Below are 26,157 nucleotides of genomic sequence, written 5' to 3' on the forward strand. Positions count from 1 at the left end.
GGGCCCTGTAGCGCCCTCGTTCGGGCGGCGCGCAAACCGGAGAGCGCGCGATGGCGAGAGAAGAAAATAAAGAAGGCGCTAGGCCGTGGCACGTGAAGCCACGGCTCGCGTTCCTGGCTGGCATCGGTTATCGTTCAGGCGTTTCTTTCGCTCCTGTGGCATAAGCCTACAAGTCGATTGGTGCGAGACACAGAGGCAAGTGACACCTTCGTTGGGTGGAATGGCACTGTGACTGGCTGTTGTCACAAAAGTGATGGAAAGATGTGTGCAGACGCATGCACGAGAGGCCAATAGCTAGATCTTTTATTTGAACAGATACAATTCATTCTCTTCAATTAAATGGCTATTTATTCTATAAGATGGCAGTTTACCTTAATGTATTAAGGGGGCAGACTGCTCTTTGGGACCAAAAAGTAACAAAAAAATTTCATTTTTTAAAGTTGACATATTTGGTTTCTGCAAGTATTTTCTATCTCTCTGCAAATTTTCATGCGCCAAGAAGTAGTAATTTTTTTGTAATGTCATTTAACTGTCCAGATTCTTGGTGCAGTTAACATGCAGAACCTGTAAAAAAAACGGGGAACCGACTTTGAGGCTTTTTTATGATTTGCCAGCACCTTTGTCTAAAGCTCTACTAGCGCCTTCATGAGGATTGCAAAATATGTGCACCATGATTGTTGCTTTTTGAAGAAACTGTGTGTCTTCAGTTTTTGCCATTTTTCTCAAAAATGTAAATTTGTGACAATTCAATTTTGAGGCCTCAATATCTCTGCAGCTAGGGCAGGTACAACAATAATTCTCTTTGCAGTGGAAACCTGTATGTGTGTAGAATGCAAGTAGGGGAGCAGAATTTAGAGCACATGCCTTTTTAATTAATTATAATCAAAATTGAAACACAATTCCAACTTCTTTTGAAGATGTATAGTTCATTGTGCTGCAAAATAACCAATAAAGGCCTAAAAACGAAAACGTCTTCCATATTTTCACTCTATAGTCATTAGTCTATGTTGGGATATCCTAAATATCACTTTTAATTAAGCACTTTTTTTCTATGTTGGCCTTAAACAATAGGGGGTAAACTCAATCTATCTCAGGAACAAAGTGAGTTACAGGAAAACTAATTAAATATTTGAAATCAGCAGAAAAAACTGCATAACCCTGTGCAGTTTTATCAAGATCACTGAAGAAATAAACAAAATTGTCTAAGACCAGTCTGCCCCCTTAAGAGTTCTTTATACTGTAATTCAACCCTTCATACTTGGTAGTTTTCAGTGAATTCTTTTTTAGACTGAATGTGCCACAGAGTCTGGTAAGAGAGCAGCGATCACAACTTGATACAAGGACATTTTTGCCACCAGGCATGCATCATGCATAAAGCCAGATCCTTAGTGAAGCTAGAGGAGAGCTATCCCACCCACTGGAAGGGGGTCAAGGGCTTGTTTACAAGCCGACAAAGGCTATTATGCCACTTGCAGTCAAGATCTGGGCTGTTGCTCAGAAGGCTGTGATGTTCGTCAAACTGAATTGCGTACTCTTCGGTGAGTCGAGTGGACATACAACATCAAGAAGTATTACAGTAAAAGTTCGTTAATTCGACACCCGTTGATTCGGAAATTCGGATAATTCGGACGGCTCTATTGGTCCCGGCCAAAGTGCATGTTAATCTGTGGGACGAAACCTTCGTTATTTCGTCGGAATTCGGCTCCGCACCGCTTAATTCGGACAAATGCATACAGCTGCTGCTACACAAAAGTGTGATAAAGCAGCGCTGGCACCACTGGAGTGAAACCGAAACCTGAGTGGCATCGCCATCATCATCAACTAGTGGGGGCGATCGCAGCGTCACCGAACATTGGCGTCTTCTTTCTTCTCCACTCGGCGCCTCCACAGAACACACCTCCGACGCCATTTTCTCTTGTGTTGTCGTGTGGGAACCATCTCTTCTTGCGGAGTTCTCTTTTTCTTCTATTGTGACCGTATTTGCATGCTACCACCATCGTGCGCTACAGTGATGGCAACGCCAAAAAAGCGGCAGAACTACGACGCGAAGAACTTGGCGACTAAAGTGGAAATTTTGGAAGCACTGAAGAACGGCAAATCGCGACAGCAGGTTATGACCAAGTAGAATGTGAAGCGGAGCACATTGGGAACGTACCTGAAAAATGAACAACAGATTCGACAAGCCTTCGAAAGCGAGAAGTTTCATGCCTCTAGAAAGCGGTTGCGAACCGCAGCTCATCCCCAGCTCGAAGAAGCTTTGCTCCGGTGGATTACTGACTGTCGCAATGCGCATCTGCCTTTGAGCGGACCTGTCATCATGGTGCAAGGTGAGAAGTACGCTGCGATGATGAACATTGAATCGTTCAAAACGTCAGAAGGGTGGTTTGCGAGGTTTCGAGAGAGACACGAACTTGTCTTCAAGAGTGTGTGCGACGGAAAGGCCAGTGTTGACGAAGGCGTGACCACCGAGTAGAGAAATGTGAAGCTGCTGGAGCACATCGCCGCATATGAACTACGTGACGTGTTCAATGCAGATGAAACTGCTCTATTTTTCAGAGCTCTGCCCGACAAGACGGTGACTTTCAAAGGAGACGCTTGCATTGGTGGCAAGAAGTGCAAGCAAAGGATAACTGTGCTTCTTGTCGCCAACATGACTGGCACGGAGCGCTTGCTACTACTTGTCGTCGGGAAGGCGCTTAAGCCACGTTGTTTTAAGAATGTCAAAAGCCTTCCTGTCGAGTACACAGCGAACAGGAAGGCATGGATGACATCGGACATTTTTCGCGGCTGGCTGCAGCAGTTGGACCGGTACTTCACGTCGAAGGACCGGAAGGTAATTATGGTTGTTGACAACTGCAGTGCCCATAACTGTACAGTCCAACTGAAGAGCATCAAAGTAGTTTTTTTGCCGCACAACACTACGTCTGCTCTTCAGCCGATGGACCAGGGTATCATTCACTACGTGAAGTCGAAGTACCGCAAGCACCTGCTAGATCGAATGATCCTATGCTCAGAAGCTGGAAAGTTGTATCAAGTGGACTTACTCTGCACAGTGCACATCATCGCCCACGTGTGGAAAAACACTCCGCCGCAAGTCATCGCCAACTGTTTTCAGCACAGCGGTTTTGTGAGGCCCGAGCATGCAGCAGTAGCTGACGATGGCATCGAGGAGGTGTCAGCCGAGTCCACCGACGATGACTGCCTGACTTTCGATGCTGTCCTTCCCACAGATGTGACCTTTCAGGACTACATCGCGATTGATCAGGGTGTCGCCACGAGTGGTCTCCTGACCGATCAAGAGATTATTAATGATGTCTTGGGCGCCCATGAAGACCTCGATTCCGACGAAGAATCATGCGAGGAGGTACAGCCGCGACCTCATCGCACCTCACGGGAAGTTTCGGAGGAGCTGTTAATATTAGAGGACGCTTGCCTGAACACTGCCGACAGCTTGCGTGCTGTTGGCCATTTTGAACAGTTAAGAAAAATTGTGATGTCAGCCGGAATCTGCGCAAAAATGCAGACGACAATTACAAAATACTTCAACAAATAAAGGTATGCTTCCGACTCTTGATTTTAAATGTTTTTTTTTCCTGTTCGTTTGTTAATTCGGCATTCGGTTAATTCGGACAGTTTTTCCGGTCCCGTGAAATCCGAATTAACGAGCTTTTACTGTATATACCGCATCATCCAAAAATCTCCGATGCATAAAAGCAGGACAACATTAACTAAAGCATCTCCGTTTATTAAAGCCACATTTTCTGTTTTGCAATGTTGCGTGCTCGTTATGCCAGAAGAAATGAGAAAGATCAGTACGAATCATGGATTTCTTTCATTGTGCATTTCTTCAACAGAAGTTTTGTCAATCACTTTCATTCCACAACGACCACATAGTTTTATAGATTAATTTACCGGTGTGGCTGGTAACTGTGAGCAAAGCAAGAAAAAAAGGCTGACAACATGAAATTTCCACCAGCAATTAACTCGCGGGAAAAAAAATTAAGGCTAGTGGTGCCTGAAGGAAGTGCGGAGCTGGAAATCCTGTCTGATTCATTCTGTATTTCTCATTGTCTTTTTCTCTCTCTCTGTCAGGGGTGGGCAGTATTTAAACGGTGTCAGATACCTTAGGGCAGTGGTTCTCAGCCATAAATGTGTCGGCAAACCCTTGTGAACTGGTGGAAGTTATCGGGAACCACTAGGAGCGGAGGGGAGGGAAGGGGTTACGTAGGTAAATTAACACAACTGGAGCATGAAACAGATGCCTTTTATTGCTATCAAAAACATCAAACAAACGTGCCACATCACATAATTTTGGACAGTTCATCAATACATGGCACAGTCGCACTTAAAAAGATTTGCATATCTGCAGGCACGTTCAACCTGTTTCGGTATTTACTTTGAGTTACGGCCAGATTTAACTCCAAAATAAGAAAAAAAGCGGTTGAGGGTTTCGCAGATGGCTTCGCGAATGATAGAAGTGGCTTCACGCATTCCCTAGGGTCCGCTGACCCCCGTTTGAGAACCACTGCCTTAGGGTATCATTTGAAAAATTATGATGTATATGTACAATAGTAAAATACTTCGACGATGGATTGCTTGTATCTTGATACTGCAAGCCCAGGTCATACTGGTTGTGATCTCTTATTATTCATAGTTTCTATTATGAAAATTATGTCCCAGTCTTATGGAGACATTCTTTCAGTGCCATATAAGCCCAAAGGGTTTTGCAAAGAAGTCAAATAATGTGGCAGCCGGAGGTATGAAGCATACTGCAAATTGAAGCACAGAAAGAAACTCTTTGCATGCTCAAAAGGCATTGTGTACGGCATTCTTGTCCCCTAGGTGTACTAATGAGAGACTCAAAGAGCATAGTTACCTCTGTTCACTGCTGACTCACCCTGGCTGTTTGGCTTCCCATTGTGCCGAATGTAAGTGCAAGGTGATGCTTCAAAACTGGAGAAGTATTGCTGCACTCTTTTATCAGATGGAGGAGAAATCGCCGGAGAGTTTCATATGAACGTTAGTGAATATGTGCCACCACTACCTCAATAGCACTTTCTCAAGCAGAAATTCACCTGTTTAAGGCAACCGTGCTGCCACACACATAACGCAAGACATGTGTAGGCACAGAGGCCAACATGGCTTCTTTTACAATCGTGATAGCTGCATTTTTCTCTCCTTTCTTTCTGCTTTTTCGAGTCCATCGAATTCGCGAAATAAAGTAAGTTGTTTGTACGTCACCCTGTGTTGTCTCTTGTTGCCTTGATCCATGTCTTACAAGGAAGCACATTACAAGACTAACCAACTAGCCCCCATTGCAGCCTTATTGGGGTCCTTTAGCAAGTTACGCAAATACTGTAGCGCTCCTCCTTTCCCTGTTATTGAGCTTTTACCAGTGCAGGCAGCTCAACCACAGAAAAGCTTTCTCAAAAATGACTGTAGGCCTGTCATACCTCGTGGCCTGTCAGCCTACACATTATTGATGAGGGATATGTTGTCTGGGGGACGCAACGATACTGGGAAGGAGAAACGCTACCGTACTGCCTTACCGCATCTGCATACTGTATTTCGTAACATGCTAAAAGATTCTACTACCACGGACATCTCGTAACTTTTCTTTTTTTGTCAGAATTCAGTTTGCATATTGTTGAGGGGAAAGGAAGACTTTCATTTTGTGGTAAGTCAAGCCAGGGGCGTGTGCAGAGAGGGCAGTGAAGGGTTTCCCATACACACAGAATGGCGGCCCATGGGGTTATTCCATAGGGTTATCGTAACGATGGGATTATCTTAAAGTGAATGACACTAGATGCCACAACGGGCAGATTCAAGAATGACAGAGGACAAGAAGTTTCGTCACTTGATGCGCGGTGTCTAGGACCAGCTTTTCGCCGGCCTCGTGTGAAGCCCTCCGAAGACGGTGGCGGAGTTCTTGTCCGAAGCCGTGACAATAGAAAAAATGCTGCAGCAGCGATCAAACCAATATGACAGGCAAGTCAGTGGCATGTCCCCTACTGACATTTTCACCGCCGCTGGGACCAGCAATGACTCCTTACGTGAACTCATCCGTAATATTGTATGTGAAGAGTTGCAAAAGGCTGGTGTAACACCTCATTCTACGGTTAGCTCTATTGCAACTGTGATCAAGGATGAGCTGCACCAGGCCCTCCGGGACACCTTGCCTCCTGATACAGCTGCGTCAGCTCCTGCTGTATACCGCCGTGGGACAACCTACGCGGAAGCCTTGAAACACCCTGCTGCATCGCCGCCATTGTTCGTTCATTCTGTCCCTGCAGTTTCACTCGAGTCAGCGCAGCACATACCATACTACGAAGGCACGTACACGCCACCACCCCTGCCCTTTGCCCGTGGTGCTTCCGTTTCCCATCGTTCGGTGCAACCGGTCCAGCACATCAACGATCGGCACTCGTCTTCTCGGAAGTCTGATGCCTGGCGTACACCCGATCACCAGCCTCTATGCTTTCACGGTGGAGAAGCTGATCACTTGTACCGCCAGTGCCCATATCGCCGTCTTGGGCTACAGAAACTGGTCCGACATCACCTGCTGCTGCAAAGGATAGCCGGCTTTCACTCGACATAGCAGTGACAATTGATGGTTGTGTAGCTAATGGGTTAGTGGACACCGGCGCAGACTATTCCATACTGAGCGGGAAACTGACAACGCAGCTGAAGAAAGTAATCACGCCGTGGCATAACTCGCAGATTCGGACAGCTGGTAGCCATGTCATTACTCCACTGGGTGCCTGCACAACTAGAGTACAGATTCAAGGGTATGCATTCGTAGCAAGCTGTCTTGTTCTACGTGAATGCTCCCGTGACGTCATTCTGGGAGTTGACTTTCTACAGGAAAATGGAGCTATCATTGATCTGCAAGAGCGCCGCGTCACGTTCACAGCCCAGCGAGCAATCAACGTGCAGGATGACGGAAGGCGTGTCGGCGTACTCCATATTTCTGAACAGAGCGTGACGATTCCTCCCCGAGCAAGTGTTCTAGTCGACGTAACATACTGTGGTTTGAGCGATGGCAATGTGGTGGCCGAGACAAATTTAGAACACCTCCTGTAGCAAGGCATCTGTGTAGCGAGAAGTGTAATACACGTTCGTGATGGCCGATCTGAATTGCTCGTTACCAACTTTAGCAACGAGCATCGACACCTTTTCCGTGGCACTTCGGTAGCGTTTGCCCACGAAGTAGCGAACATAACCAACTGTCTCACGTCAGAAATAGTGGATAACGCAGACACGTCAATGAGCAACATTGACATCAATCCTGATCTGTCCACCGATAACCAGACTGCGCTGCGAGCGCTCTTGTTCGAGTACAGGTCTTGCTTCGCAAGTTGCTCAAAAATCTGCCAAACGTCCATCACTCAACACAGGATCATCACGTATGAGGACGCAAGCCCAATACCCAGCACCTCCACCAATTTGTCACGATGAATCACAGGTACTGGGGGTTTATTAAACCACCGAATGGCTAGCGCTGGGACGATGCGTCAGTCTTGGCTGGCTCTCGAGTCCAGAAGAGGCACGCGATCTTCTTTCTTTTCTCCAGATGGTAGAACCGCTCTTGCAGTCGACCCACTACGTGCTGGTTTGCTTCAGCCCATTGAAGCACCTTGCACGCCATTCGACCAAGTCGGCATGGATATTCTCGGGCCATTTTCCCTGTCTGCGGACAGCAACAAATGGGTGATCGTCGCGACCGACTATTTGACGCGCTACGCTGAGACCCAGGCGATCCCACGAGCCACGGCTTCTGACGTAGCACAATTTTTCATGCGCCACATCGTGTTACGACACGGTGCTCCTTCCAGTATAATAACGGACAGAGGGTTGGCATTCACGGCGCAGCTTATGGACAAAGTTTTCAAACTGAGCAACACCAGACACCGAAAGACAACTGCATACCACTTGCAAACTAACGGACTTACCGAGCGACTGAATAAGACCATCGCAGACATGATCTTCATGTACGTCGACGTACAGCACAAAACATGGGACCGGATCTTACCTTACGTGACCTTCGTGTATAATACCGCCGTGCAAGAGACCACGCGATTCACGCCATTTCGCCTTCTCTACGGCCGGGAAGTGCAGACCATGCTGGACTCTATGCTACCGTGCCAAGACGAAGACGAGTTGGCAATTGACGCCGATGAATTCGCAGAGCGTGCTGAGGAAGCCCGGCAGCTCGTGCAACTACACATCGGCCAGCAACAGCAGGCAGACGCACGGCGCTATAACATCCGCCACAGAGAAGTGTTTTACAACCCCGGAGACCACGTTTGGGTGTGGACGCCTGTCCCCCGCCGTGGCCTTAGTGAAAAGTTACTGAGCCGGTACTTTGGCCCATATAAAGTGTTACGCCGCGTCAGTGACGTGAACTACGAAGTAGTTCCGGAGTCAACATCGCAGGCACGGAGCAGGACACGACCGAGGCCGGACGTCGTTCATGTGTTGCGCATGAAACCCTTTATTGCGCGTTGTTCGTAATTTTTCTCTTGCTGTACACTGTTCTTTGTGATTTATTTATTTTGTGATCTTGCTTCTCGTTCACTGATTTTTCCTATATTGGCACGCTCGTTAATTTCTACTTTTACTCTATCCGAATTTCCAATTTCTTTTTTTTTACGTGCCTATGTCATAACATCGAGGTGGTGCTATGTACTTTTCTTTCCCTCTTTTGGGACTTTTTTTTTCTTTTCAAAAGGGGGGATAATGCCACCTGCACGTAGTGGGTCGACTGCAAGAGCGGCTCTACCATCTGGAGAAAAGAAAGAAAATCGTGTGTTTCTTCTGGACTCGAGAGCCAGCCACGACTGACGCATCGTCCCAGCGCTAGCTATTCGGTGGTTTAATAAACCCCCAGTACCTGTGATTCATCGTGACAATATATATATAGTGAGAGATCTTTATGGATGCACTTGCATTTTGATGGGATGCACAGAGCATTCTTAATTAATTAACGAAAAAAGGGACAGCCAATTTTTAAGCAGCATGCACTGGGACCGCACATATATGCGTGTCATGCATGCAATAGTTTGATAAGCGATGCTTTTTATGCATTACCGCACAACTTTTCGCATGAATACAATTATGTTGACGATCGACGCCCTAACATTATATATTTGTATCATTCAGTAAAATTTTTTAAATCGAGGCAATCCTTCGAGAACCAAAGGTATTTTGTGCATTTCTATCTACTTATCTACCTATCAGGCCAGCTGCGTCTCGCTGCTCTCGTAGTTGCCTCATTACTTTGGTATAGACCAAAATCGGCATAGGGGGCACGACGGTATGAGAAGATGTATCTGCTTCCGACATAAGTAACGTGATAACTTGTCGTGTATGTCATGGAGCTCTTTTTTTCAGTCATGTGTGTCACGTATTCGTCCGTATTAGACAGGCTGCAGTATGCGGCTATGCGCCTGAAAGTTTGTGTCTACCTAAAGAACAACGACAACAGTCGTTGGTAATTTAACGAGAGGACCATTAAAAAATCTGACCTCGGCAGCACTGATTCGACGACTGCGAAAAGTAAAAATCAGGATCTTAGCAAAAATCCAACCCAAATATTCCGTGTGGTAGTCATGTGTTCTACCACAGAACCACGCAAGGTCTTGAATCTGCTTTGCAAAAGGGAGACATCAAGTCAGTGCAAAGTAAGTATGGCTACAGTGCTAGCAATTTAAATTTATAGCAAGGAGATAAACATTGCGAATGTACTCCTACGTTCAACTACCCCTCGTTGCTTCTTTTTTTAAGTGACCGTTAGCAGTATAAAACTGGCCTAAATATGCTGTGTCATGCACACAGCACCAGCTCGTTACCCGAGGCATCTATCGCATAATTACCACTTATGCACGACCACATAAAAAATAAGAGAGTGAACCTGTTTTTTATACGGCATATTGTTTCTCATTGGTTCTTGAACATTTAAAATTTCTGGGTGCCACAAAATTGCCTCCTTGTTACATGACGTCACAAATTTATGAAATATTGTGGTGTTTATTACAGTGCCTACACATTAAACGGTGCATTCAAGTGCTGGCTAATACCTAAAGTTTTTTGGAGTAGCTGGAAAGCACATCCTTCAAAATGTAATTCGAATAGGCTAGCCGCCAATGTCATTAGCAGTGGCTACTAATTGCAGCTGGGGAGATGTACTCATATTCGTGTAATCAAATATTTTCACTATGCAGCATAACGATGTTTAGCAGCTTGTGCATCTCTGTGAGCCCTACCTTACTAAGAAAGAAAGGAAAAGAGAGAAGTAAGGAGCACTGCATGTGTGCTTCTTTGCTGTCCCAGTTGTATTTTAATATGTAAAAGACAAAGCTGAATGAAAACCAACCAACCAACTAGCCCCACTCTTACTTAAGCCTCCTAGTGGTAAAAACCATGACCTTTCACCTTCTTCCTGGTGAAGTTAAGGGGCATGCTTAAAAGCTTAGCTTTCCACTTTGCTGGAGTCCATAGCTTTATCCGTTGCCACTTTGCAAGCTCCCGTCATTGCTCCAAGTTATTGTAAGCAAGGCTGATCAGATTTATCAGAGATTAAAGTGAAAAGCTCTCTTTTTTAGTGCTTCCAGTACAGCAAAACATTAAAAAAGACTTGGAACACTTATAGGCTCACAGCAGCTTCGAGAGAGCAGCCATGATGATATTCCTTTTCGACGAAAGAAAACTACTTTATGGAAGCAGCAAATGCTTTGACCGGTTGACAAAAAGCCCACTCGTTCCTATAAGCAGCTCCATCAGCCAGTCATGGCAGAATAGAAGCATGAACAAGTGGTGTAATGCTATAGGGCCCCTGTTCAGCGCTAGCCTGCTCTGCAATGCTACAGCACAAGGACTGAAAGCGCTGCATACATGGCCCATATGGCAAAGAGCCTTGTCACAGCAGAAATGGTGGAAAATTTTGACTATATTGTAATGTTTCCTCGTAACATTATCATTTTCTTGTAACAATATAACTGAGCAATTACTGTGATGAAGGAAAACTACACATCAGTCGGTTTCTCCAGCATACAGCAAATAGTGCAGCCAAAAAGGTAAATTGCACGATGCAAAACCTCTTATAAAGGAAACCTAAAATAGTGTCTGACACAATCGACTATTTTGTAATAGTACTCATACCATAAATGGAAAACATGGTTGATGCATGGCAGTGATAGCAGTACCATAGGACGTTGAATAATTATACCCAAAAAGAACATGCAAAAAGTAAGAGAGACTACATCGCACTTGAAGACAATGTGCATTGTGTCACTTTCTTATGTTCAAGGTGTGTCAGACTGTTTAGAGATCTTCGTGTCCACTGGACATACCAGCCATTTCTAAGCCACCTTATGCTTTCAAACATGGTAGGAGAATCCGAAAGACCACACGCTTGGGGGCAATCAGAGCGTGGTCACCTATGAGTACAATGCGGGGATTGCGACGGGACTTACATAGACAAAACGGGCAGTATCAACAAGGCTTCAAGAACACAAACAGGGCATTGCTAAAGCAACCCATGCAACGTGTTACAAGACGGAGCTGGTGCAGAACAAGGCACACGTTTGACCTGAACAATCTGACAGTGCTGGCTCATGAACAAAGGTGGGGGGTAATTATTCTGGTTTAATACAGCAAAAGAAAAGAAAAAACAGAAATGATGATGACTCTTGGAATGGTGGTTCATTCAAGAACTCTTGGAATCACAGTTGATCGGTCGAAACAACCACTATGGCGAGTGCACTGGTAGACCTCGACTTTCTTTTTTTGTTGCCTTTTTATACTGAGATTGCTGCTACCGGCATAGGAAGTCTATGTCAATTTGTTAATATTTTTGTGACAATCAGTTCCAAAAAAGTTCTAAAAAATCACTTCACTGGTTTGTGCTTTCTGGCCACCTGTCAAATATTGATACGTGTATGGAACTGTCGCACCGACACAGCTGAATTGGCACCCAAATGAAGAAGACGACAACGTGGTTGTAGTGGGCGGGACTCTCAAGCTTCTCCCGTTGGCCTGCTTGACTGTGCGCTCTCTAAGCCGTTAGCAAGACCAGCTCTCGGTGAATAAATCTTTCCCGTAACATCTTTTGGTGGAAGGTGCTGGGTCTTCACACAACCCGGCTCTGGAACTCCGCAGTGGACGCCAGCTTTGTCCAGCCGCGATGCCTGAAACTGGCACTCAGGCCTCGCCATCCGCGCCGGCTCCATCGCCTGTGATTCCCCCCCATCTTCTCGACCCTGGCACGTTTTCCGGGACGGACAGCACGGACGTCGAAGAATGGCTCGCATTATTCGAGCGCGTCAGCAAGCACTACAGGTGGGACGAAACGCTTATGCTGGCAAATATTCTATTATACCTACGTGGTACGGCACGCGCCTGGTATGAGACGCATGAAGAAGAATTAACCAGCTGGGACACAAGCAAGCAAAAGCTTCGCGATTTGTTCGGTCGGTCAGTTGCTCGTCAGATGGCAGCCAGGCAGGAACTCGCGTCGCGTGTTCAATCATCTACGGAGTCGTACGTCACGTACATCCAAGACGTACTGGCACTGTGCCGGAAGACTGACAAAAACATGTCCGAGGCGGACAAGATCAGCAACGTGTTGAAAGGCATTGCTGATGATGCTTTCAACATACTAATGTGCAAGAACTGCACCACTGTCGACTCCATCATATCTGAATGCCGGCGATTTGAGCAAGCTAAAAGCAGGTGAATCTCCCACCAAATCGCGAGACTACCAAACACTGCTGCGACTTCGTCTTGCGAGGATTCTGCAGCGCCCCGTTCACTTGCGCCTCCTGCCAATATCGCAAGGATTGTTCGCCAGGAGCTGGAAGCCATGGCACCCGCTTCCTATCAGCCCCCTGCGCAAGACAACTGGGCAACAGTCTCGCTTATTCAAGCCGTCGTACGTCAGGAATTTGCTAACCTGGGCGTCCAGGTTCCCCAGCCCGCCAGACTTATGCCGCAGCCCATGAGCACTCCCGTCCACAACGCTGACCACCACTCTGCTCCACTTGTCGCTGCGGCAGCTTCGACTCCTTGGTTTCCGCCACGCTACCGAAATCCATCTGAGTGGCGCACGCATGATGATCGACCAATCTGCTTTTCTTGCTCTCGAGTTGGGCACATCTCCCGCCATTGCCGCAACAGGTCGTATTTCCGGCCAAGCTTTCGTAATGTAGATCGCCGTCAGGACCGCGGACACTATTCGCAACCCGGTTTTCCGGATGACCATATTCTGGACCCTTCAGCTCGCTGTTCATTTCCACGCTCCGAACCGTCCTACGCTGACGTTGTCGCTCAGAGAAAGTGGGCTAGCCGCTCGCCGTCACCTCAGGGTCGACCGTCACGCTCCCCTCAACGCCGCCGCTCCCCGTCACCGGCCTATTCTGCCCATTCCCCGGGAAACTGACGAGTGCAGCTCCTGGAGGTGGCGCTGCGTTGACGACTCGGAACGAAAACCCTCAACCAGCTACAAATTCAAGACGCAATTTACTTCGGGTGTTCGTTGATGGCCACGCCGTTACTGCTCTAATTGACACTGGTGCCCAAGTATCTGTTATGAGTTCTACACTTCGATCTCGCCTGAAAAAGGTTCTCACACCAGCTATGTTCTCTACTGTTCGAGTTGCCAACGGAAGTCGAACATCGGTGCTTGGTATGTGCACTGCCCGCGTTACTGTTGCTGGCCACCACACTTCCGTTCTCTTCGCAGTCCTCGATGCTTGCCCACACGGCGTCATCCTTGGAATTGACTTCTTAACCGCCCACTCCGCCCTCACTGATTGTTCTATTGGTATCTTACGGCTCGAATTGCCTTTGTGCTCCGATTTCACTCCTCCAAGTCGCACTCGGTTACGATCCGTGGAGTCTCTATGGCTACCGGCCCAGGCTGCTATGTACATTCCTCTGTCGCCTTTCCCGTCCGTTCCTGATGGAGACTATCTGGTAGCTCCCCTCATTGATTTGACTCTTACGCACCACATCGCACTACCACATACTATAGTGGTTGTTGCTAACAACACGGTGCTACTTCCAGTTCTGAACTTCTCTACGTCGACCCAAGTGCTTCCCCAAGGCATCACTTTAGCCGATCTTTCCACCCTTGATGAATGTTCGATTTGTTCTTTTACACCTGACACTAAGACCATGACGAAACCTGTCATCACGTCGCAAAATAAGGTGTTCCTCGACAAAATGATATCCAGTGACCTCTTACCTTCCCAAGTTGCGGCGCTCCGGGGTGTTCTTTTTTTCTTACCTGGATATCTTTGACGTTGACGACCGTCCCCTGGGCCGCACAAGTGCCGTAACCCACCGCATCGACACCGGCGACGCCAGTCCACTTCACAAACGCCCTTATCGCGTGTCACGTGCTGAGCACCAAGTAATACAGACGGAGGTCGAGAAAATGCTGAGAAAAGACGTCATTGAGCCGTCATCGAGTCCTTGGGCCTCCCCTGTGGTCTTAGTTAAAAAGAAGGACAACACCTGGCGTTTTTGCATCGACTATCGCCACCTGAATTGGATCACCAAGAAGGATGTTTATCCTTTACCTCGAATCGATGATGCGCTCGACTGCCTCCACGGCGCCAACTATTTCTCGTCCCTTGACCTTCAATCCGGATACTGGCAAATTTCGGTCGACGACCGCGACCGCGAGAAGACGGCATTCATCACACCCGACGGCCTTTACCAATTCAAGGTCATGCCTTTTGGGTTGTGCAATGCCCCGGCTACTTTTGAACGTATGATGGACTCTCTTCTTCGCGGTTTCAAATGGTCGACCTGCCTCTGCTATCTGGATGATGTAATAGTTTTCTCGCCCTCCTTCGAAAGCCACCTGTCTCGTCTCTCGGCAATTCTTGACGTTTTTCGTTGCGCTGGTCTCCAACTCAATTCGTCGAAATGCTCATTTGGACGTCGGCAGATTAAACTACTCGGCCACCTTGTTGACGCCACTGGTGTTCAACCCGACCCTGACAAAGCCCGTGCAGTCCGAGAATTCCCGGTTCCGCGTTCCACACAAGAAGTTCGCAGTTTTATTGGGCTCTGCTCATACTTCCGCCGCTTTGTCTTCGATTTCGCGGATATTGCTAGGCCCCTCACGGATCTCCTCAAAAAGAATGTGGCATTTTCTTGGGGAAGGGACCCAGAACATTCCTTCGCGTCACTAGTTACCGCCCTCACATCACCACCTGTGTTGGCTCATTTTGATAAAGCGGCTCGAACAGAGCTTCGCACCGATGCAAGCGGCCATGGCATTGGTGCTATACTCGCTCAGATACAGAATGCACCAACCGTGTGGTAGCCTACGCTAGCCGTCTTTTGTCGCCAGCGGAACAAAATTATTCCATCACTGAGCGGGAATGCTTAGCCCTCGTTTGGGCTATTGCGAAATTCCGTCCGTACTTATACGGACGTCCGTTCGCAGTCATCACGGACCATCATGCGCTCTGCTGGCTGTCGACGCTTAAGGACCCTACAGGAAGACTCGGCCGATGGGCACTTCGATTACAGGAGTACACGTTCTCGGTTGTTTACAAATCTGGAAAGCTGCACAGCGATGCTGACTGCTTATCCCGGCACCCTGTTGATCCACCTAGCTCCACTGATTTGGAATCCGATGCCAGCGTTTTAGCCATCACTGACTTTCTGAACATGGCTGACGAACAGCGCCAAGATCCATCGCTGCTCACCATCATTGACCGCCTTCAATCGCGTTATGCTGACCCTTCTCTTAGCAGATACCTGCTTCAAGAAAACGTTTTGTACCGCCGCAACTTACACCCCGACGGCGCGGAACTTTTACTCGTCGTACCGCATCACCTGCGAAAGGATGTTCTGCGACAATTCCACGACGCTCCAACTTCTGGACATCTAGGAGTCTCCAGAACTTACGACCGCATTCGACGACGAGTATTCTTGAAGGCTCTGTACCGCTCTGTTCGCCGTTACGTCACATCTTGTGACCTCTGCCAGCGCCGAAAGAAGCCTACGACTCCTCCTGCCGGTCTACTTCAACCTATTGAAGTTCCAGCCGAGCCATTTTATCGAGTGGGGTTGGACTTGCTAGGCCCTTTTTCTACTTCTACAACTGGAAATAAATGGATTGCAGTGGCCACAGACTATGCCACTCGGTATGCAATCACTCGAGCGCTACCAACCAGCTGCGCAACCGACGTTGCCGACTTCCTGCTGTACGACATTATTCTCCAGCATGGCGCTCCGACTCACCTGCTCACAGACCGTGGTCGCTACTTTCTATCTCGTGTGGTTGATGATCTTCTCAGATCTTGTGCTACCCGTCACAACTTCACCACATCTTACCACCCTCAGACTAACGGCCTTACGGAGCGACTAAACCGCACATTGACGGACATGCTTTCCATGTACGTATCTACCGACCACACTGATTGGGACATAGCTCTTCCGTTCGTAACCTTCGCCTATAACTCGTCGCGTCATGAAACAGCGGGCTACTCCCCTTTTTATCTACTCTACGGACGTCATCCCTTACTGCCCTTCGACACACTGCTTTCATCAGACTACCCATCCTCCACCTCGTACGCTCAGGATGCAATCACCCGTGCCCTCACGGCACGTGCGGTAGCGCGTGCTCGGTTATCGTCGTCCCAGACAGCACAGAAGTCTCTTTATGACCGTCGACATAGAGATGCCGTTTTTTCAGCGGGATCTCTTGTTCTCCTGTGGCTCCCATCTCGACGTGTTGGCCTCTGCGAGAAACTACTATCGCGATACGCTGGGCCCTACGGAGTCGTTCATCAGGTCACACCTGTGACCTACGAGATTGCCGCTACCACAAACTCATCAGCTGCTGCTCCCAGAACGGAAGTGGTCCACGTTTCTCGTCTCAAGCCCTACAACGCCGACGTGCTCATTTAACAGGCACCGAGACGGTGCCTTACGGGCCGGGGTGATGATATGTGTATGGAACTGTCGCACCGACACAGCTGAATTGGCACCCAAATGAAGAAGACGACAACGTGGTTGTTGTGGATGGGACTCTCAAGCTTCTCCCGTTGGCCTGCTTGACTGTGCGCTCTCTAAGCCGTTAGCAAGACCAGCTCTCGGTGAATAAATCTTTCCCGTAACAATATGATTAGGTGAAAACCTAGGACAAGGAAGACTAAACACGGCATCCTAGTGCTTCACTGGTACATCACATGTAGCTTCACAAGTAAGCTTGAGTTTGCTTTAAACACCACCCTCTGCCCTTGGTATTCTGTAGGGGAAGTGACCTTCTCCTTTAAAAGCACCAGTATGAAAAGTTGAAAGGTGGAGAGGATGTCGTAAGGAAGAAAATTCGAAAAAGTGGAAACCTTTTAACATTGGCCTTAAAGGAGCATGTAAATTTTTTTTACAAAATTGGAAGTGACTGTAATGGTGTTTCCCATTACTGTTACCCTGTAAAGAAGTAACAGTGTTACAGTTACTAATTCCTCTAACTTAAGATAAACAGTTGCAGTTTAAAGTTACTGAAAGAAGTAACCAGTTACCGGAAACTCTTTACTGGTAACCAGTTACTGCCCAAAACTGGCCACAACCTACCGAAAACTTTTGAGCAGCCCCCCAGTTGCAATGTGGTGAAGGATAATCTGATGAGATGTGGAAGGGATTTGCAAGGCAGGTTCGTTTGTTATCTATAGCATCCATTGTAGCTACAGCACATCCAGGGGACTGAGCCACGTAACACATACACAGAACAGTGTGTGTGTTGGGGGCATTGTGTGTGGGCATTGTTGAAAGTTAACACTGTGTCTTGTCCTGAATGTGCGACACATGCAATGCTGTGGGGCCCTTGCTCTGTCAGGAACTAAATTTCAAAGATACCGGTGGAAGAGCCGCTAAGAATACAGAATGCACAGCAGTGTTTCTAATGAAATGCTTTATTGGATACGAAACATGCACCGTTTTGTTTGCTCGCATGAAGTGCACGATAACTGTGAATTACACACTGGAAATGGCAGGAGGGATGAAGGGGCACTAGCCCCGCCGCGATGGTCTGGTGACTAATGCACTCGGCTGCTGACCCACAAGTCGCGGGATCGAGTCCCAACTGCGGTGGCTGCATTTCCAATGGAGGCGGAAATGTTGTAGGCCCGTGTGCTCAGATTTAGATGCACTTTAAGAACCCCAGGTGGTCTAAATTTCCAGAGCCCTCCACTACAGCGTCTCTCATAATCATATGGTGGTTTTGGGACGTGAAACTCCACAAATCAATCAGTCAGAAGGGGCACTTGCTCACTCATTGGCACATACTTGAAATGTGCCGATAAAGGAAGAGACGCACTTGCTCGAGATTTCAGAGTATATCTATACACTGCACTTCTGGTTGTTTTAAAGCTGTATGTGTACAATTGATTCATGATGCAAAACATGGCAAGAGAGTTGGTCATGGATACCCCTAATCGAATTCTTTTTTTTAATGTGGAGATACAATATTGCTTTCAAAGTGTGTTACTTTTTGCTTTGTTTCATCGTGGTCATTACAGTATATTGAATCAGCTAGATGTGCTAACAGTGAGGTTGAAGAACATGCAGACAGAGTTAGGATGAATGATTGCCACTTTAAAGTACCTACAGAAGTGTCATGTCGAACAACGTGTCACTGTATTAGTGTTACCACTGATGTCTGGTGAAAGTACTGCAGTCACAGTTGGTCAGTTTCATTTACACTAACGCAGTGTTGCATCAATTGTTTCTTTCATTTTATTTTCCGACGCAGCATCAAGACGGAAGTTTGCTCAACTGGCTCGATTGTTTCATCGGACAAAGAAATGCCACTTTCGACAGATGTATCCTTAACTCATGACATTGCTTGTTTTGTTCTGCACAATTTTACAACCAAAGCTGTTATGAGGTCATCTAAACATCCAATTTTGTAGATGTAGTTGTCTGCCACCACCGCCAGTGTCCGTAAGTGCTATCGCGCTTGGTGAATGAAAAAAAAAATTGTGGTTGATCTAATTTTATACGATTCGGTATGACACGAAAGTGAAACGTGTCCTTGCAGTGGCAGTTGAGCATTCATTGTGAATTGTTTCACTGCAGAGGCAAAGGAATGAATGCTGCAGTAACAAATTGCAGTATCACTCGAAGAACGACAAGCAGTTTGAAACTTGCACTGCATCCCTCAGCCAGAAAGCACGCACAAAAGGAGCATACAAACAGCTGTCACAGCTTGACACTTAAAGCGGATATACATGAGAAACGAACACACAATTATACACCTAGACGAGCGTGAACAATGGTCACAATTGCTACTTTTTCATGTGTGAGCAGCGTGCTCCTTTCGTAAACATGGTCGTGGCAGCAAGTTAATTGCTGTTTGTGCTCTCTTTAACTACTGTAATTTCAAAGCAAGCTTGCGGAGAAAGCAGAAGAGATACAGAGCGCTCCAATCCCAAGATAGGCGCGCGCGTAAGTGAGCCACCACTACTACCATGCTAGATAACATCTAAGTATTTGCGACTCCAAGTGAGCACTCTCCACCTAGCGGCCGCACTTCGAAACCATGCTAACAGGGGTGGCCGCCGGGATTAGCCGGCGGCGCGCTGTTGCTACAGCCGTCCCATTCGGCGCGTCGCCTTGCGAATAAGTGTAATTTTGTCGCTTCCTGAAGGCGGCGGGAGATGGCAGTATTTTCCCATGGATCGAGCGGCGCTCCTCTGCCTGGCGAATCATGCGATTTCAGTCATGACATCAATTGTGCAGGCGCGTTTGAATCTATTTCAGACGCACTAGAAGCATGCAGTCGGCGTTCATTTATGCCTTGCTGCAGTTACAAAGACGTTCAGGTACGTTATTAAAAAGTTACTCCTCTCTTTTGCATGCAGCTTTAGTAGTCGTTTAAAGCAGATTCGGGCAACAGAGGCTGCTAGCGTGGAATATTTCATCTTGGTTGTGTGCAAGTTTGCTGAACGTAGTCTTTAAACTTGTCGCAAAATATGACACGTAGATATCCTTCTTTCTTTAAATGCAATAGCATTATAGACGATAGTTATAGCGCGAGAATAGAATGAGGACACAGAGACAAGAAGGACACGAGTGCTCGTGTCCTTCTTGTCTCTGCACTCGTGTCCTTTGTGTCCTTCTTGTCTCTGCGCTCGTGTCCTTCGTGTCTTTCTTGTCTCTGTGTCATCATTCTATTCTCGGGCTATAAGTATCGTCATGTCATACAAACTAGCCCAAGCTGCCACAGCATTATAGAACTCGTTTTAATTGTTCCCATGCAACCACAAAAGTACTGCGGCAGCTACTTTGCAGCATTATTCTCTTTGGCTCAAACATTATCATTAGGTTACTGGGCTAGAAAACATGGGTTTGTCTCTCACACTTCAAGTGAAATTATTACAGCGGCGCTGTTATGGTATAGTAAACTGTTCAGAATTCTTTTTGTGCGTGACACAGAAAGATCGATCTTTGTTAGTTTTCTCTAGTAGGCCGCAGGCACTATGTACGTATATTTTAGGTGCACATGCAAGAACCACCTGATCTCGCCCTCCCCCCCCCCCCCCCACTGTCTCTTTTTGTTTCTGTTTTTTTTTTTGCCACCGCATTCACGTGGAGGCAAGGTTTGTACAACATTTTCATTTGTCCATCAAGTGATGACCAACCAATAAGCAGCACAGTATCTGTTGTGTCTAATAAATTTTTCTTGTTCCAAACGTCAACTAATGTTGTTACTACATTCACCTTAATTATAATATGTACAAAACCTTATGTATTGCAGGCTTTTAGCACAGCTTTACCCAGAACACTGTATGAAAGTCACCTCATGTCTTTCTTCGTCCGATGTCGAAGTGGCAAAGTATATGCCTGGTACCAACGATTTGAAATAAAACTAGCAGAGCTATTTTACCTCCATATAAAGAAAAGTATGTAATTTCATATTTAGGACATGCATACGATAATTGCCAAATGAAAATAGGCCACTAGGCGGACCTTGCTAATAAAACTTGGGTTCTGTTTTTTTGTTGTTTTTTAAAGAACGCATGACTGCACAGACGAAAAAAGTAAGCACAGCAGCGAATTGAAGACTATTGCTTCGGCCTCAAGAACAGTTTGAAAAGCTAAAAGCACACACAGAATAGACACACACAGAACAGAGACAAGCTCTGAAGAATTTAGAGCGAAAAAAAAACAAAGAAAACAACCACAGTACAATGCACAAGGCGACCTGCCAGCGTTTGTGTCTACTCCGTGTGTTTTTCTTGCTACAAACAATACCCGAGAAAAAATTACCAGTGCGTAGCAAAAAACGTAACGTATGCCATCAACAAACTGTCTTGTGACTATGTGCCTCTCCCCGCAGTCCTAAATATGCATCAGAAATAAACAGTCAACAGCCTTTTTTTTTATTTGAACACACTGCAGGCTCAATCGGCCCTTGCAGGAGTAGTTATAGAGAAAAAGAAGCATATCAAAGAAAAAAATCGAAAGTCACAATCGTGAACAGAAATGAATGGCCCCCCACCTCCGCAACAAATGATTCCACAGTAGTTCAATATACAACACTATCTGGTAGCATATTCCATTGACCGATTGCCGAGAGGAAGAGTGAATATTTGTAAATGTTAATGCGGCTTGAAAGTTGTCTGATTGTGTTACTGTGGTTAGTTCTCGATGAGTGCAAAAAAGGGAACGTAAATAATGTGACTTTGGATTTTTGAAATGACTGTGGGACCAAGGATAAACGAATTTCAGTTTGGAAACTATTCTTCACTGTGAAAGTTGCTCAAGGCTTTCTTCCACTAATAGCTGAGAGATGCTGCATTGTCTAGAATACCAAGAGTATATGAATATAGTTTTTGTATGCATTCAATTTTATCAATTACGTAGTTGTTTTTGCTAAGGGCTCAAGATTGAATCAGCATACTCTAATGAGGGTTTAACAAGTGTTCTGTAGGCATTTATTTTCATATGCAGCTGTGTGTTACGTAGCTTTCTTCGTAAAAAAGATAGTTTGCATTCGGTGGTCTGGCAGATGGAGATGTGAGGACAAGGCCCAAGTATTTTACCTGATGACGTTTTTCGAGTGTGGTGTTATAGCTGAAATTTATTGTTTTTCTTGTTGGTTTATTGTTTTTCTTGTTGGTGAATGTATTACACTTGGTTTTTGACATGTTAAGTCTCATGCCCCAGGTATTGCACTAGGAGCAGATAGATTGCAGTGAATTATTTAGTTATATTTGATCCCTTGAATGACGTGCTACTGTGTACACTACTACATAGTCGTCTGCTAAAAGCCTCATTTAAACCATTCTATGAATACCGAACTGAATACCATTATTATATATAAAAAATCGAATGGGAGCAAGACCGGACACCTGAGTAGACCTTCAGCTGAGTGGACCTAGAGCCATGCCGCTCGTAGGTTACGGCCATAGCGGCAGAAGGTACAAACTAGATGTGGGCGCTTAAGAGGGGATATCTGGGCAGGTCAGGAGTACAGTAGAGCGTGCCCTGGCATAAAACAAAAAATATTCAGAATCAAGCAAGTTTCGAACCTAGGCTCTCTATGTAGCTGTTGAGTTTTACACCACAGTGCCATGCCGGTGCTCGGAAGTCTGTTGCAAAAAGACCCTATACTGGCTTCATATCAGGCCAGGAATCATATCAGCAGTTGTAATGTTGTGTAATAGAAGAGTACAATAAATAACCAGCCATCACACAATGCAAACTGCACAAAGAGTTTCAAGCTTCCCATCCATTACGAATGGCCCAACCATTTTCATCAGCCGCACCATCAACTAAGTGCACATAATGCCTCATAGTAGATGCATCTGTAGTGGGTACTTCGCTCCTCCACAGAATGTTCAATAATGGCATGACTGAAGGCGTACTACTCTGTGCGGCGACACCCTCTGTGCATATTCCTGTGCAGCTTTCGTCTCGCTATATTTTCAGCTGCAGTATGAAGCCGTGACATGGCTACACACTGCAGCTATACAGTGGAAGCTTACGCAGTGTGTAGCTGTGACATGGCTACACACTGCATAGGCTTCCGATAAACTGCAGTGCCACCACAGCATCGCCAGAGATATGTGTCGCCGGCAGTGGCTACTATAACAGGCTGCCAAAATTGCAAGTTCCTTCTTTCTCTATCTAGATGAGCATAGCGTCGGTATGCTTGCCCATTGCTGCTACTAAGTGAATCAACAGTCATGTTTTCATGTTGGGATTCGTCTTTTCAGCAACGTGACTCTCATATCTGGTGACTCGGAAAACAGACAATAACACACCTCCATGCAAGAGCAAGAGGCTATACAGCAACAGCTGGAACTAGTACTACAGAGGCAGCTCCACTCCCAGCGGGAGCTCATCCAGAAACAAGGGCAACAGGTTCAAAATCCACCGTGTAAATGCAGTCATTTCATGGAGCAGCATCCTGACGACAACTCCTTGACACTGACCATGCCTGCCGGCTCCGCTGAAGACATCAGAATCCCTTCAAATGGCATCCCGCATGTTGCTCCACACAACACAGGATGTGTCGCTGTCAAGCTTCCACCATTCTGGGCGGGCTCACCCGAAGTATGATTTACTCAAGTTGAGGCTCAATTCTCCTTGGCATGCATCACACAAGTTGGCTCCTACTATGGCATCACCCACGTGAACTCCCACTATGCCATCGAGGTCCGACATTCTCGCCAGCCCACGAATGGCTAACCCGTTACAAACAGCTCAAGGCCGAACTTATATGCCGCCTGTCAATCTTGGAAGAAAGTGTGACAGCCTCAGTCGGAAGAACTTGCCGAGCACGAGCCATCACAGTTCCTTTGCCACATGCATGCTCTTGCAAGTAACATGAAAGTCCAGCATTCTCTCCCGCAAGCACTTTGGCTCCACTGACTTTTGCCGCACATTCAAGTGATTCAGCAGGGAAAGATTTTGCTACCTCTTAATCAATTTGCCAAGATCTCTAATCCCATCCGGTTCACCTGATATGAGAGCCACATCAACAGAAGGACGAATCCTAACTTGAAAACATAAGAACTGTTTATTCCCAATGGGCAAGCATACTGACGCTACGCTTGTCTGGGTAGCAAAAGCTTGCAATCTTGGCAGCCTGTTTTCATAGCCACTACCAGTGACACTTACATCTGGTGATGCTGCAGTCAACATTACCATTGTAACGCTGACTGCGGTGGCACTGTAGTTTATTGGAAGGCAGTGCAGTGTGTAGCCTTGTCATGCCAAGTTGAGTGATAGAGTTGAGGGGTGCACAGGAATGTGTGCAGAGTGTGTTGCCGCACCTGCTCCCCAAAATTGTAATGATATATCAAGTAGGGTGTAAGGCAGGAGGACACAATCTCCCCAATGCTATTTACCACGTGCTTACAGGAGGTTTTCAGAAGCCTAGAATGAGAACAGTTAGGGACAAGAATTAATAGAGAGTACCTTAGTAACCTGCGCTTCGCCGATGACATTGCATTGCTGACTAACTCAGGGGACAAATTGCAACTCATGATTACGGAGTTAGAGAAGGAGAGCAGAAAGGTGGGTCTGAAAATTAATCTGCAGAAAACGAAAGTAATGTACAACAACCTCGGAAAAGAGCAGCGCTTCTAGATAGGTAATAGTGCACTTCAAGTTGTAAAAGACTATGTCTACTTAGGGCAGGTAATAACCGTAGAGCTGAACCACGAGATTGAAGTAACTAGAAGAATAAGAATGGGGTGGAGCACATTTGGCAAGCACTCTCAAATTATGACAGGTAGATTGCCACTATCCCTCAAGAGGAAGGTATATAACAGCTGTATCTTGCCGGTACTTAGCTACGGAGAAGAAACCTGGAGACTTGCAAAGAGGGTTCAGCTTAAATTGAGGACGACGCAGCGAGCAATGGAAAGAAAAATGGTAGGCGTAACCTTAAGAGACAAGAAGAGAGCAGAGTGTATTAGGGAACAAACGGGGATTAAGGATATTGTTGCGAGTAACTTGTTTAATGAGCTATTTACAGCGCAGAGAACCCGACGAGCAAGATGGCGTCAGACCAGCATCCAACGGAAAAAACCCACTTCGTCCTCCTCTTTCATGCAGCCGTGTTTAGCGGCTGTTTTGTATCATAACCCCCGGCGGTAGAAGCACCGTCCTGGTGCTAAATTTACGCAGATGATGTCGAAGGGGGGTAATAGGGCTTTAGCCGAGCCACGTGAACGGTGTCACTCGGAGCTGACGATGACTTTGTTGGATCGCTTGGAACAATCTCGTACGTGACGTCTGTCACTTGGCGAACGATACGGAATGGTCCAGTGTAAGGCGACAACAGTTTTTCCGACAGTCCCACACGCCGAGTAGGTGACCAGAGGAGTACGAGAGAACCCGGAGAAAAGTGCACGTCCCTATGGTGAGAATTGTAGAGCTGTTGCTGGCGCGCCTGTGAAGCCTGTAGACGTTTACGGGCGACTTGGCGCGCGTGGTCGGCGCGTGCAATGGCTTCACCAGCATATTCAGTGGCCGCAGGTAGTAACGTGTCTAAAGGTAGAGTTGGGTCCCGGCCATATAATAGATAGAAGGGCGAATATCCGGCAGTGTTGTGACGAGATGAGTTGTAGGCGAACGTCACATACGGCAAATGAATGTCCCATTCATGGTGGTCTGGCGCAACGTATTTGGCAAGCATATCTGTTAGGGTCCTGTTAAGGCGCTCCGTGAGGCCATTTGACTGGGGATGGTACGAAGTAGTAAATTTGTGCTTGGTATGGCAAGACCTCAGGATTTCATGAACGACAGCTGATAAGAACGTGCGGCCACGGTCGGTGAAAAGTTGGCGGGGAGCACCGTGCACTAATATTATGAGAAAGGCTCGTTGGGAACGTCGATCGGCTGAAGGTAGCCGGCTGGGAGGGCAGACGGCGTTTTGCGACGCTGACAGGGCTCACAAGCGGCGACATAGCGTCGAACAGAGCGGGCAAGTCCAGGCTAAAAAAACTGACGTCGTACCCGATCGTATGTGCGAGAAACGCCCAAATGGCCCGTCATGGGAGCGTCATGAAGTTGATGCAGGACAGTGGAACGCAGGTGCGCTGGGATGACAGGAAGTAAGTCTGATCCGAAGGAATCAAGGTTGCGGCGATATAGGATCCCGTCTTTCACCAAAAA

General features: G+C 46.8%; 1 protein-coding gene across 1 annotated transcript in view; it reads left to right on the forward strand.

The window, feature by feature from the left end:
* The window catches only part of LOC119159798 (CUE domain-containing protein 1), a 143,569-nt gene that overhangs the window by 80,193 nt on the left and 37,219 nt on the right, over positions 1-26,157 (forward strand). The window contains exon 9 of the mRNA XM_075891031.1: positions 18,776-18,845. Within this exon, the coding sequence (XP_075747146.1) occupies positions 18,776-18,845 (70 nt within the window). The remainder of the gene's footprint in view (positions 1-18,775; positions 18,846-26,157) is intronic.

This window comes from Rhipicephalus microplus, chromosome 3 (genome assembly GCF_043290135.1).
Source record: "Rhipicephalus microplus isolate Deutch F79 chromosome 3, USDA_Rmic, whole genome shotgun sequence".
In the NCBI taxonomy this organism is placed as follows: domain Eukaryota; kingdom Metazoa; phylum Arthropoda; class Arachnida; order Ixodida; family Ixodidae; genus Rhipicephalus; species Rhipicephalus microplus.